The sequence below is a fragment of the Branchiostoma floridae genome, chromosome 1 (genome assembly GCF_000003815.2).
Source record: "Branchiostoma floridae strain S238N-H82 chromosome 1, Bfl_VNyyK, whole genome shotgun sequence".
Classification (NCBI taxonomy): Eukaryota; Metazoa; Chordata; class Leptocardii; order Amphioxiformes; family Branchiostomatidae; genus Branchiostoma; species Branchiostoma floridae.
Window position 1 is genome coordinate 9,338,438 of NC_049979.1, and position 15,016 is coordinate 9,353,453.

At 41.5% G+C, this 15,016-nt stretch overlaps 1 protein-coding gene across 3 annotated transcripts in view; it reads left to right on the top strand.

Annotated features, from left to right (window-relative positions):
• The window catches only part of LOC118425410 (ral GTPase-activating protein subunit beta-like), a 29,042-nt gene that overhangs the window by 10,208 nt on the left and 3,818 nt on the right, over positions 1-15,016 (top strand). For 2 of the 3 annotated variants that reach the window (XM_035834222.1, XM_035834238.1), the window contains 17 exons: positions 223-319; positions 728-765; positions 1,037-1,105; positions 1,732-1,872; positions 2,262-2,428; positions 2,793-2,852; positions 3,356-3,466; positions 3,818-3,927; positions 4,163-4,227; positions 4,660-4,751; positions 5,178-5,302; positions 5,645-5,824; positions 7,363-7,435; positions 7,802-7,972; positions 9,200-9,341; positions 9,677-9,820; positions 10,324-10,578. In XM_035834222.1, the coding sequence (XP_035690115.1) occupies positions 223-319; positions 728-765; positions 1,037-1,105; positions 1,732-1,872; positions 2,262-2,428; positions 2,793-2,852; positions 3,356-3,466; positions 3,818-3,927; positions 4,163-4,227; positions 4,660-4,751; positions 5,178-5,302; positions 5,645-5,824; positions 7,363-7,435; positions 7,802-7,972; positions 9,200-9,341; positions 9,677-9,820; positions 10,324-10,578 (2,040 nt within the window). The remainder of the gene's footprint in view (positions 1-222; positions 320-727; positions 766-1,036; positions 1,106-1,731; positions 1,873-2,261; positions 2,429-2,792; positions 2,853-3,355; positions 3,467-3,817; positions 3,928-4,162; positions 4,228-4,659; positions 4,752-5,177; positions 5,303-5,644; positions 5,825-7,362; positions 7,436-7,801; positions 7,973-9,199; positions 9,342-9,676; positions 9,821-10,323; positions 10,579-15,016) is intronic. The other variant, XM_035834230.1, reaches the window with a different exon arrangement.

Below are 15,016 nucleotides of genomic sequence, written 5' to 3' on the forward strand. Positions count from 1 at the left end.
TAATCACTAATGAGTCCAAGGAGGTTGAAAGAGTTTGATGAGTCTAAGTAGATAAATTTGTTTGTTGGTTTTGCTGTATTTTTCTCATTTGTACAGTTGTTTATAATGGTGCAGAATTTCTTGGGTTTACCCTCCTTCTACATTTGTACCTAAATAATGACTAAGCAGGAGCCAGATTCTTATATCTGTTTGGAGATCAAAAGACTTCTCTTCTTCCTGCAGGAGGGATGCTGCTGTGTGTGCAGGACGCCGCCTTGCTGGAGGAGGCTGAACTGCAGGCTGCTGAGCAGGCAGAGCGGGAGCAGCAAAATGAGGAAAGGTCGGGACAACACACTATCTTTAGATGCTGCACTTTCTTTTAACCTGAACATAGTTATGTACTAATGTCTAATCCTGCATGATAGTTATCCTCAACTTAAATGTATATATATAAACCCTGTTGGTGGCAGTGTAGCCTTCTGCGCAGACCAAAATTTTTTCTTAGTGTCAACGGCCCTTTTTCATGGCCATTCTCTATTTACAAAGCTTAAGGTTTTTAACATCATTGACATCAGGTCACACTTTTCATAGTCTGATCCAGATCAATGCTATACATAATTGAGAAGTTAATTCAAAAGTTGTAGATTGAAAGTGAAGATAAAGCTAAAGTGATAACGTTAGATACTATATCTATTCATATAGAATAGTAGGCATTTTTTTGTACTGAAGAACTGAAATGTCCTTGCAGTGAAAATGCAGAGAAAGCAGCAGACCAAGAACAGAAAGGTATGGCAAAAGGTGTTGAAGGGGGATTTTGTCTCAATGCTTGATGTGTAATTTTCGTTACTTCCTGCAATGTGATTTTCTGTTGCACACTGAATATCTCTTTTGATCACTTTCTACTGTTGGACCAGTGACAGGCTCATTGTCCATTATCTGTGCTTAACTGTTCCTTCCTCACTTCATCGCTAATTTCTCAACTCTTTGTGATGTATTATGGCACAGTCCTTCCAATTTCCTGACTCCTGACAGCAGTAAAACCTACTGTTTCTTGCAGGCACTGTGGATGCACCCGACCACGAAACACCTGCTAGTAAACTAGCCCAGGGACTGTACAGTGAATATGGTTCGTCAAAGACACACATTTTCATGATTTTTAAGAAAATGCTTCAACACAAATCTCTGCACTCTTACCTGTTTCTGCTGTACCTCCTTAACTTGTGGTCCTTCCTTTTTGCTTATGTAAAGGGAATATATTTCAGAAGTGTGAGTTTGAACTAATGATGCCCAATACTATTGTACTATTCCTCAACATTGTTTGGCTGTCTTTTCATAACCTTTGAAATATTCTGGACTCTGAAAACTATTGAAATCTTCAATTTCATCTTCTTCAAGAAATGGCTATACCGGGTTATTGATTTTAGACCAAAAAAATTTTAATGCCTAGAACTAGGTTCTCCCAACTTGTAACATGATTATTTTATCTGTGGTATTATGCCACTTGTAATGTCAACTTTCATAATTCTGTCAGATACTCAAAGACTTACACATTAAAAAATGGTGTTATCACAGTGAATCAAGGCTCAAGAGTCTCTTGAACAGCTGAATATCTGAAGTATACATACCTCAAGGATTACATAACTGGTGCTGTATCTCTTGAAATTCACCGTTTTTTAATGTGGCTGTCTTCAGAGTTCTCATCAGAATTATGAGAGTTGACGCATGCTTGAGTCCCTGCCCCTGAACCTGCAGATTCAGCCTATGGCCTGTTTGTGCGCTGTATCCACCTGGTGTGCCAGCGCCTGATGTCTGCGTGGAAGACGGACCTGAACGTCAGCCTGGCTGCCCTGGAGCTGCTGTCAGGGCTGGCCAAGGTCAAGATCGTCATTCAAGGTAAGAAAATTGAAACTCAAGTCTCAAGAAGAATGGAAATGGTGCTTGGCACCGGTATTTACCTTAAAATCTTCATGCATACTGTATTGTCTTGAAGTTAAGTCTGCATTTTGGCTTATATGTTAAGCTTTTTAAATTATGTACAATGTACTTTCAGCATGCCTGGCACAAATTTGTTGTTCTATCTGGACTGAATAGGGGAGTGGAAAAGGACACTCCATCAACACGTTAACCTTGAAATTCTAAACCAGACTGGAAAAGCTTTTTTGAACAATGGTCAGTATGATATTAGGTATGTAAGAACATATTTTAAACTTCTCCCTTCTACCTTATTCAAATGGCTACTTCAGTTTGCTAAAGGTTAAAGCCTGCCATTCTGTGTTGTACAGACGTGCTGGAGTGTAAACGTGCAGTGAAGTGGATCTGTGACTACATCGGGTACCAGTGCAGCCGGCCGCCCCCCAACCACTCCCGCGACCTCCACTCCATGATCGTGGCAGCCTTCCACTGTCTCACCGTGTGGCTGGTGGAGCATGATGACCTCATGAATGACAAGGTAGGCTGGAACTTTGTCAGATGGCTCAAAATTGACCTGGTTCTTCCTTATTGCTGTTTGATTTGACCTCATCATAAGAGTATAGTCTAATGTTCCTTCTAGAAGTCTTTAAAATCATTGTAGTGTGCTTGCGGACAGAGAATCATTTCAGGCCTTAACATTGAATTGTCTATACTCACGTAGCATTCTTTAGCATTGTGGTACAGTGTCTTCAAACTTATAATCATATGCTGGCTTTGCCTATCAATTGCACCCAGAAATTGATAGTTTTATCACCTGGTGATTCAACATAAAGATTGATATTGTCATTGAATGTTTGACCAGCCACATGTGTGACACTGGTGATGTTGTCCCTCTCCACCAGGAGTGTCTTCAGCATGTTCTAGAGACTGTTGAACTGGGCATATCAGGCAGCAAGTCAAAGGTCAGTAGTGCTGAAATACGCTAAGTAATGTTGGACATAAGTAGTTGTCCACTGTATACTGATGCTACAGTGGTCTGAACACCCTTTAGCTGCAATCAGTTTTTCTTCAAGTCTTTCCACTGTTTCCTGTTCATCACGAGCTTCCTTAGCTCTTCTTCTTTCTGACTTAAAATATTGAATTTATTTATTTCAGGTATACAACCCATAGGAGAAGCCATACAAACATAAGAACACAAACTATACATACAACAATTTATACACATTTAAAGAAAAAGAATTTCTAAACTGACAATCTGAACTCAAAAGACATTGTATCAAGGAGGATGAATATTGAACCTCCTTGCTTGTATAATACAATTATTGGCGTTATATAAGAGAGAAACTCGCTATCTTGTTAACTGCTGACTTGTACATTTCACTCTTCTTTTTGGCAATACCTCAACTAGGGCAGATCTATTTCATAGATACTCTTACAAAGTTGCTGGCTGATTGTCTTTATCCAGGTGAAAGCCAGTGACCAGCCCAAGTATAAGGGAGACAAAGAGCTGAAGCCAGCCTCCATGAGGGTAAAGGACACAGCTGAGGCCACTCTGTATGTTGTCATGAGCCAAGTGGTGAGAACAGAGTACTGATGTTGCTAATCTAACATGAAAATCACTAAAACTATTAACGTAGTGTGTAGTTGGAGTATGCAGTTTTGTTTCCGGAAGCCTTTACTGACCTTCTGTGAAGCTTGAGAATGATCTATTTTCCCAATATAGATATGTGCAATTTTATGATCAATAGACACAGAGTCAGTGACTATAAAAAGTAGGCTATAAAGCTCCACATAGTAGTCCAGTTAGTGGCTAATCAATGATTCATGGCTTCAAAGTCTCTGTATTGATTCTTAATGTATGGTTAACCGAGCGTTAGAAGATGACAATAGTGATTGGGCTTATACGTACAGTGATCATATTCTTTAGGGCTCCTTCCCCCCCACCTCCGGCCCTGCCTCCCTGTGTACTCTGCTGAACGAGGAGGCCATCATGAAGTACGCCCGCGGCAGCACCAGCGAGGGGTCGCTCCCCTTCAGGTAATTTTGTTTCTTGTATAAAGATTTTTTCATTTGGTTATTGCACATTTGTAACATACTCATACTTAAACTCACTTATCTTCACACATGCATTAGTATTTAACATTATAGCACATTTGTATACTTACAAATTTTCACATTCAAAAACTGTGACAGGGGCATTCCCACTGGCTTTTTTGTGTACAGTGGTTTGCTTCCCGGGACTTTGTTGACAGACTGTTTTATCCCCCTTCAGGTACTTTGTGCTTGACAAGAACATCATCATGGGCATCCTGGAGCAGCCACTGGGCAATGAGCAAGGTCAGAATTCCCCTGCTTGTGTTTTCCTCTTTACATGGAATGTTGGTCTAGTCACAGTCTGCTCCTGATACATTTGTATAAGCAACAAACTTGTTGCTTAAATCTAAACAATAGTCCTAGCCTGGTATTCATCCAACTGTGCTCCTCTAATCATTTCGAATCCCCGGCTTCTATTCTTTGATAAAAAATTGATTGGCATTTGGCAGAGTCTTTTGTAATAGCATGGTATCTGGGATCAAACAGACATTTGAACCATTACACAATATAGTATGCAACATAATCAATGACACCAGGGCCAAATATTTAGCTATTAGTATTTAGCAGGAAGGCATTCAGAGGGTAAGTCAAAGCTATAATGTAGAATAAGACAGATACCAAGCTACAACAGTGGAGGTACATTTTGACAATGTGAGTTGTGTAACTCCCCTGCAGACCCCATGCCTACTGTAACAGTGCTGATCAGGACGCCCTACGGCAGACATGCGTGGACCATGCAGCACAGGCAGCTGTCATGGCAAGACAGGGTAGGGAGACCGTTCTTTGACACAGTTGGAGCATTAGAAGTCATTAGAAGAAAAGAACCATTACAACCCATGTAATACTGTAAATTTCTTATCAAGAAAAAGTTTATTTAAAGTCCTATGAACTAACTTTTGAATAGATAGCTATGTATCTTGAATTTATATTTAGTCATGTCAAATCTATAGTCATAATAAGCTTTAGGTGGCTACCTATCCTTTTTTCTTGATTAAGATTCTCTTTAAACTAATCTTCCAGGGCTCATCAATAAAAAAATATACACATTGCAGAAGCCACACACACACACATTACAAGAACATATGAACACGTTTTACAACTGATATTAAGCTGAATTAGAGTGGATTTCTCACTCTATGAATGATGAACACTTGGACGCTGTATGTCTTACACTGATTGTATATCATGTCCAGCTGGGTTCTCGGTCGGCCCTGAATGACCCAGGTCGCCCTGTACCCATGTCAGACGTGGGTCTCCACCATGACGTCACCCATAGGAACTTCCCGGAGGAGGTCGACAGAGTTCCGCCCACCAAGGCGTAAGTTCTGCACAGTCACTCTTGATTCTAGATTCTGAAGTAACATATTGACCTCTTAAAGCTGGTGTATTGAGGAAGTAAAGAAGCCTTTGTAATTTGTGCTTCTTCTACAGAATAAGTTATCAGTTGGTCTATTACAATTTTTCTGACTCAGGAAATAGAGATGTTGTTACAGTCCCACTTACATGTATGTAACCATAATGTTAAGTGGCCTTTGGGTCTTGGTGAGCATTAAGTACGTGATCCGCCTTTCATTGTTAAAACAATGTTTACACCAGGCTCAAAAATTAAAAAAAATAACTTCTAAGATTAAAGGGATGACAACCTCCCTCCCCTCCCCAGGGACCTGAGCATCCCCACCCTGCAGCAGATCACAGGAGAGAAGCTTCAGCAGGAGCTGGACAAGCTCCGGGCGCTCATGGACGTACAGGTCAAGTACGAGACGGCCATCAATGTCCTGACAGAGAAGAGGATAGCCTCCACAACATTCCCCAACTCTGACACAGAGTGTAAGCCACCAAAGTAAGACTGCCTGTTTGTTTGTTTGTTCCTGTTTGTCGGTAAACTGCCTCAAGGTCTGCATAAGGCTAGGGTCACAATTGGCCCGGTGCCCGTCAGGGATGTAGCCCCGGCCGGGCTCTGAAGTCGGGCGGACACCGGCTGTTTACCGGCTGTCGTGGTCACAATCAAACGTTGCCTTCACGCTGCCCCGTGGGGGTCCCGGAGTGTTCCGGCGGGCACCCCGTCGTTTTTCTTAAAGAAATTTCCACCTTCCTAGGTTCGTCTCCGGCAGACACCCGTCAGATGTTCTGACGGTGTCCTGTAGTCACCCCTGCGGGGTCTGACAGGGTAACGTTTGTCTCTCACAGCCCGGTGGGGCAGTTGTAGGGTCCCTGCCGCATGCCCTGCGAACAACGGCAGGGAACCAGGCAGATTCCTGGTGGGCCCTCGTCATATTTAAGGGGTATAAAAACAGGCATTGCCTGCATTCACTTAAGGTAGTACATCACTAAACTTGGAGTACTGGTGTGTGGTTCGGTCACTGCGGCACTGTTATTTTTGCCAACTTTTCCTCGTACTCGCACTGACGTGCGGCACTGTTACGTTTCTAAACTAAATATGTTATTGGAATTTTCAATGTCGCGGATGATTGTTGATGCCTATATCTTTAAATTTATATTTGTAAAACGAAAAAAAAAACATGGCTTATGGGTCCGAATGACTGCAAGTTTGGCGTTCCGTCGGCCAATTGCAGAGGAAACGTCCTTGAGCCAAACATATTTCTTCAGCTTGTTTCTGTAGTCTGTGGTTGTAATATCGTAAAAACAGAGTAGCTTTCTATGAAGGAGGCTAACTGTTTTTTCTGCTTCTCAGTGATGCAGCCTATTGTGTGGTCTGTTGTGTGGTGTGTTGTCCTATCCCCCTCTGTTGCCCTTGTCTGCAGAAGTTTCTGTTGCTGCATTCTTCCGCCTGCCTGGTTGGCTAAGGGCTGTTTCCCCTTGTCTTTTCCTGCCGTCTTCTTCTTTCCCTTGGTATAGCGCTCTGCACTCCATTGTGATACGCGTAAGAACTGCACTGCGATACGCGTAAGTTCACGGCGTTTGTCCTTCACGTGATCTGCGACGTCACATATTTGACCCGGTGTTACGAATTACAAACATTTATTCTTTAAACCTGGTCTTTGACGTAACAAATTTATTCCGACAGACTGCCGGCAACCGGTGGGGTCCCTCTCGGTGTTGTCACGATTAGGTCGCGGGGTGGTTGTACGAGCGGGTCCCTGGTTCATTTTAACTCAGACTTAAATTGAACCAGGGTCCCGGCCGGGCCTCAAAATACCCCGGCAGCCGCGAGGTGTTCCACAGGGCAACGCAGGGGTCACGCCCGAAAGTGCAAAAAAACAGCCCGTGAACTGCCCGACAGGGCCCCTTTTTCCAATTGTGACCTAAGCCTAACCGGTTAACTGCCTGGTTTGTACAGTAAGTACAAGCTGTGCAAGACCAAATTGTAATTAGGTTCCCACTCACATCAGGATGATCCCTAGTTTTATTTGTCCCCAGGATTGTGCAAGAGTTCCACCCGTCACGACTGTTCCTGTCCCAGCTGGGCTTCCTGTCTCTGGATGGACTCAAGGTGAGACAAGTGCTGAAATCATGTCGTCTTACAAAGGACTTTTTATACGGATAGCATGCTTTTTTTGTTGTATACAAGGTTGATAATGACAGACAAAATTTGATTATGTGCATTGCTGTATACAAGATAGGCAAGGATGTGGAGCGCAAATAAGAATGTGTTCTGCTATAAGAATATTCTTCGTGCATGATAAACAAATATGTAGTGCTCATGCACCTTGTAACTTTTATATGTATAAAATATTAACATATAATAATGTATGAGAACAGAAAATTTCAGACGAGGAAGATGATACAAAGATAGTTACTAAGCAGTTAGATGCATGGTAAGGACAGAATGTTGAATGTTCTCCTCCTTCCCCCACAGAGCGCTCCCAACAGCCCCCTGCCAGCCCTGATTGCGCTGGACTCCAAGGCAACGACCTTTCACCTGGACCTGGAGCTGCTAGACAGCATCCCTGTCCGCTCCTTCGACACCGTCTTTGTCTTCTATGTCAAGTGTGGGCAGAAGATGGCAACAGACATCCTCAACAATGTGGTAAGTCTTTAAGCATATCATGATCAGGACCCTGAACAGTTTCAACAGAGAATGAGTGATTTGTCTGCCCGATTTCTGATGGACTTGCTGACAAAATTGTGGTATGACATGTATAGTTCTCTTAAGGGCAAAATAACAACTTTTCTATAGTGATGTGTTTCATCCAGAGCCAAAGCTTATTTGTGCACTTTTTGAGTATGCCTTGTTGTAAATCGCTTGCTTGCACAAACAGTGTAGAGTAGTAGGACATTTTCTGAAAGAGAATTAACATCTATTATCATAATACCGGTACGTTTACGACGATTTCTCTAGCCATACTGATTTGACAAATTGTCAACGCATCATTTTCTCCAGTTACATGTTGCTGTTATAGGTTACCCTTGCCACTTCTTCTGTGTAACTTTTCTGCCACTCTTGTCCTGCTAAAAGCGTAATATTGTAATTGTAACACGCCGCGGAATTACACGGCGAACGGGCGCGTGGTTGGAAGGGGGTACAAAATACCGGTAGGAAGAAACACAGCACAATTAACTGCCGCTATGTACATTTATACATCCTCTGATGTTCCTTCCTTTTCTGTCAGTGAATGCATAAAACATAAACCTGCATGAGCATACAAAATGTCATGAGAAAACGGACGTATACTGTCAAGAATTTTCATTTAACTTCTGTCCGTCACAACCGCTATGACGTAACACTTCACTGCTAGCGTAGATATAAAAATGGCGGGAAAATGGCTGCGTACGTTCAATTTTGCCCATTCAGTCGTAGATCCGGGCTATTATGCAACGGTTCTTCACACTTTTACATGAGTTGTAGGTCACCAACAGAAATTCAAGATTGTTGTTGAATCATGGTCGTCTTGTGCCGTGAGCATGTGTAATTATGATCTATATAAATTTGGCAATGAATGTGACAGTGTGTTCGTCCCACGACGAGCTGCCTACCCCGAAATTTAAAAAAAAGTATACTGAAAACTTTTGGCCTTGTTGTCTTCGAATGCATTGTTATCGATGCTTTGTAAATGGTGTATTGGACACCTAGATGTCTGAAGTGTGCACAGCTCAGAAATAACTATTGTTGCATGTGTAGATCTCTTTAAGTTCCAGTATTTTTAATCTACCGGTATAAGTCTTACTACCGGTATTATGCCAATGCATGTTACATACCTTGGAAGAATGGAGACAGATATAATCTGTAACTTTGTAAACTATCATCCCCGTGCAGGAGGCAGCAGAGAATGTGCAGCCCCAGTTTCTGGAGTTCCTGCGTTCCCTGGGCTGGCCAGTGGAGGTGGGGAGACACCCCGGGTGGACCGGGCACGTCAGTACCAGCTGGAAACTGGCCACAGATGACGATGTCTTCGATGGTAGGCAGTGGACAATCTTATGTAACACAGTTATAGTCCCAAGTCTTTGTTTCTTGCCTTAATTTTTTTTAATGAAGAAATTAAAGGATTGTATTGAGGATTTTAAACCAAATTGTTACTAAGAAAAAGTACCTGTTGTGATCATCAAGCAGCAAGCATGTACCTAGATTGTTGCACAAGGAATATCGGACTTCGGGTGCATCTACATGAACACATGTACCAATTTTAGATCAGTAGCAAGAAGATCAAATGTTAACACATGAACTTACATAATAGGTTCTTGAGCTACAAACGTGCTGGCAAGATTCAGTCTTATCCCATTATCCCATTCCTAGACTCAACCCCAGTGGCTGATGGGACAGGAGGCAGCCTTTTTAATGGTGACAAGCAGGTGCTATATTATGGAGACATCAGCTCAGAGGTGGCCTTTGTGGTGCCATCTGGCAGCAGGCAGGGGAACTGCAGGGACCAGCTGCCAGGTGAGAATGATCTACAGTCTCATTCAGAGCCAATTTCCTTCAAATCCCTGAAAATCCTGTTACTTGCTGTGGACTGTTTCCAGATGTAGGTTTGCAAGTCTTGTCTTGCTTTATTGACCAGCTCCAATGTATGCTATTTTCATCTAAGATAACCTGACGACATCTGGCAGCTGTATCACAGTCATGTTTTTAAAGTGTTCATTTGGTTTTTATATTGCTTGCTACATGTATGTATAGAGCAATGGATGAGTAATATCAGTAGAAATAGAGGTTCTGTTAAATATGTTGCTCTTGTCCGGATGGGCACAAACAATGAAAACTTAAATTTGTTTGCAGATCTGCCATCTGATTTGCAACTGGGGCTCGGTAGTAATGGCCACTACATCAATTTTGTGTGTTAGCACGTCAGATGGCACCCAAGCTCCAGGATGTTTGGTCTGACTTTTAAAAAGTAAGCTCTGAAAAGATCTCCACTAATTGCTAAGAAATTGACTTCTTTGTAGATAAGCAGGCTGTTGATAGGACCAGCACACAGGGCGATGCCATGGCAACAGGCCCTGGCCCCTCCCGTAACCTGACCCTGGAGCTGGCAGGGGTGGACCCCTCCCCGGGGGCTGTGGGACCCAGCCCGGACACGCCCACCTGTCACGGCAGGAAACGACATCTGCCCTCCCGCGCCAACATGCACGTGGGACCCGATACCAAGGTCTTGGTCATCTGGGTCGAGAGCTATGACGACATCGAGGACTTTCCTCTTGGTAAGTCATCATCATCATCATTATCATCATCATCATCATCTATATGTTTGACATATTTTGTCTTACCCTTACTTCCCCCTTATAACTTCAATGAAAAGTTCCCTGCTGGCCAAATAAAGCTTCTCTTAAATAAATAAAGGTTCAAATAAATCATCATCATAAACATCATCATCATCTTCTTCATCTTCTTAAGTCATATTGTTAATGCAGAGTAAGGCCACTCTTCTCCAACCATTTCATGATATTCTTTAGGTACTTATCCTGAACCCTGGCCTGACATCCCAGGGCAAATTAGTCTGTAACTAAGGTGGTCAGAATATTGGTTGCTGGTTAGGTGTGATGGTCTCAATTGTCATCTGTTATGAAATTGTACAACTTCTGAAGGTGGATAATTGGGTAAGTGAAAAGGGCAACACAGTAAGATATGATTAGCACTGTGCCAGTAGAGCTCCTCAATTCAAGGACAATCTTTTTGCTTATTTGTTGTTTGCTCTGCCAGAATGTTGCGAGGTGGTGAGATACCCACAAACATGTATGTACAAATGTACATGTACTTCCAATTAGAGTCTCAAATGTAGCACTGTTGAAGGTGAGCTTTGCACAATTTTCACACAGACACTTGGGTAACCAATTATTTACCCTGATAGCTGTGGGCTCAGCAGAAATTCGCTTTCAACATACAATGAGACTGCTTTCACCAGATAAATGTTTACAGGCAGCATAATCTTCAATAAGTTGAAGGCGTCTGCCTTGATTGAAAGAAGAGAAGAACCGCATGAGTATGGCTGTTTTTTGAGAGCAAAACATGATCCACTTCCAGTAGGGCTTGATAGAGAAAATGGGTTGATTAGTCATTGCCCCATATCTGTAAACCACAATGCTTTTGCCACATCCTTACCACATCAGCATTGCCAGGCAGGGCTCGAGTTACACATGGTCAATATGGGGAATGACATCAAGGTCACCAGGCCGAAAGCTGCTTTTGCAGGACAAAATACAAGATGATATAAATTAAAAGCAAAATACAAGTCACTCTGTCTGCTATAGGTATGTTATATCCAATGCACAGTTGCTACAATTTTATATGGCTATGGCCACTGCTGGCAGAAGATTAAGACCCAATTCAAGATTATTACCAGTTAGTGTAAAATAGTTCTAATTGTGCATGTAGAAGTCATGCATTGGTTTATTTTGTGTTGTTATAATTTCCTATTTTCAGATGATGGGTGAATATGAGCCACGTTCAGCTGACCTATCAGGCATTTACCAGCGGCCACTCATAAATCTAGTGTAGCAGTAAAGCATGACTTTACCGTTTTGAAGAGAAAGAACATGAACTGCGCAAATGTTTCCGATGTAACCCCAGTGTGTTGAACTGTGAGAAATGCCAAGTGTTAGGAGTCATAAAACAACAGCTGCTTATGGCTTGTTATGATTACTGTACACTACTGGCAGCTGAGACGGCTAATGCATTTTAATGCTTTGAATTGATGTTATGGCTATGCTGTTGTAAAGTGCTATTTAAAGGACACAGTGGAAATATTGAACTGACAAAAAAAGCCTGTAAGTGCCCTTTGCTAGGCATGTTAGTAGTTGTTGAACAATACAGATTGCTTGATAACAATCGTCATTATGATAAACTCAATTGTGATTTGTCCAAACTTTTAAAAAATGGACCTCTTAAAAAAATAGCCCAATTATTTACCAAATAGTGTGCTCAGCAGAAATTTGCTTTCAACATATGATGAGACTGCTTTTGCCAGATAAATGTTTACATTTATGGAAGTTTTCAGTTGAAGTGTTGGCAAGCTGATCCATGTTTGTTGAAAATGATGATAATTTGGGGAATGTAAACAGGGGAGTCTCCCTGTTTGCTGTGGAGAGTATGCGATGTTATGATAGCTCCTCCTCATGCCTCCTCACACTTGTGCTGTCCTGTGACTTAAGCTGTTCTGTGGATCAGCTTGAGGGGGCAGGTCATCACAAGGGCCTCTAAGGATGATATGTTTATTTATAATTTTATTGCAAAAAAAAAAAAGAGATGGTACACGGAGGGAAGACATACATTGCAATGTGCTGTTAAGTACACAATTTTAAGTGGCTATTTCTGAATCTGACACAGCCATGAAGGATTTGTCAGCTCTTTCTGCTTAGTCTACATGTACCTTATCCCTATCTGCACTCACCATTTTACTTCTAAGCTATTTATGGCAATAAAATATGACAGTAGGTGATAAATGTGTGCCACAGTTCATAGAGTTACAACCTCCCAATGCACTAGTAGTAGTGTCCCGTTTACTTCACCGCAACTATGTTGTTTGGCATCAGGATATATCTTTAATGGGTGGTGTGTGAGAAAAGATTCCAGTAACACATATGAACATAAGTGATGCAGCTGTAATGTGAAACTATCCTAAAATTCCTATTCAAGCCATTTTTCAACTGCTGACTTGTACTACAGATCTGTTAGATGGTTAATTTTGATCTGTGTGAGTCCTGCCACATTGCCCACATACTAGGGCAAGCACACAACCTTGGGATATTTCTGTCTCTTCATGCTTTTATCTGCACCAAGGATGCAGAAGTGTCTGATGGACATCTGACACTGTAACCACATATCAACATAGGATTTGCGGCATTTGGGCGACTACAGGACACTTTCATCCAATTTGGTGTCGTGAAGATATGGATAACAAGGCCTTTTGGACCAATAGTGGCTGGTCATCTAGACTTGGACAGTCTGGCCAGTTGGGCTACTTGTAAGCCAGCACTGGACGTGAAAAAAAATGTAAATATATGTATGATGAATGCGATTCAAGGATGGTCTTACGTACATTGCATACATGTTGATAATACATGTTATTGGAAACATGCCACTGGTATGAAACCCTTGCTTCATATCATACTTGATCATCAAGTTGGAATACTGACAAAGTTCTGCTTCTGGTATTCTCTATTGAGCATTACTTTCAGATTCAATAAGCTTCTTAGCTGTTAAGTAGGGAAGTCCTTTTCTCCTTTTGGCTTCTGGAGACCAAAGGAGAAGTTGTTAAAAAAGTAACCTTTTTCCTGCTGTCTAACCTGAATTGGATGAATGGCTAACTGCCTATACATGTAGCTTAGTTGAGGTGTCTACTCCAGAAACTGGCATCTTGCTCCTCTGTTTTAGGCTGTCCTCTTCTTAATGTTTTTTTTTTTTATTGCCATTGACATTAAAAACATTTGCAGCACATTTACAAATGGCTGAATTGTCGTTTTTTCACACTCAGTATTTCAACCTCTAACACAAGTAAATACTTTTAAAATGATCGAGTCACAACATAACATCTACTGTTTACAATAACTGGTCAGTTACTACACAAAGAAAGATTCGCTACTATTCACAAACTAGAGTTCGGCGACCTCATACCTCCATGAAAATTTAGAGCTTTTGTAAATTTCATGCGACTAAGACATTAGCATAATTTATGCTTGGTGTTGTTCATCATTGACAAATGTACACATGTCACAATTATAAAATTCCCATTATTAATCACAAAGCGGTTTTGCAATTTCTACATAAATTATGCAAATGAGTTCCTCATTATCATATTTGGTATCTGCTTATATTCCACCTATCATATTAACATGTGTTACATTTATTGAAGTCCAGTTATTGAAAACAATGGAATTATACAATTTCCTCATTAATTATGCAAATTAACTCCTCATTTGCATAACATGTATATCATTATGAACATCTTTGCCTAAGGTACTTGCATGCATAATATGATGCCAATCCGTCAATCCTTTCTGCAGTTATCCTCTTTGGAATGTCTTGACAAAAACGCCCCTGCAGTTCCCAAATTAAATGTTAGGGGGCTGAAACTTGCCCCACTTTGTCATGACACTGAAAGCTATCTACCACGTAAATGTCACGACCATACCACGTACGGGACAAGAGACACATTGAAAAAATTGCTATGATAGAATATTCTCATTAATTATGCAAATGTACTCCTATTTTGCATAATTAGTATTTAATCTTGTACAACATTGTCTAAGGTACCTACATACCAAAAATCATGAAAATCCGTTGTTCCCTTCTTGAGTTATCCTCGTCAGAAGGTTTTGACAAAAATGCCCCTGCTATCCCAAAACTAGACGCTAGGGGGCCAAAACTTACGTCATTTTTTCCTGAGCACAAGAGCTATCTAATACTTAAAAATCTTGACCATAGCATGTTCAGAACACCGAGATAGCAAAACCGGAAGTTGCGCTGCAGTACCAAGGTCACACACCAGGGGGCCCAAAATTGACCTTGACCTTCGTCTTCCCAACCCCTACCCACATATTAAATATCATCGTAGTCCATCAAGAGGTTCTCAAGTTATGATGACCACAAATATGCGGACACACAGACAGACACACACACACACAGACACACACACAGACACAC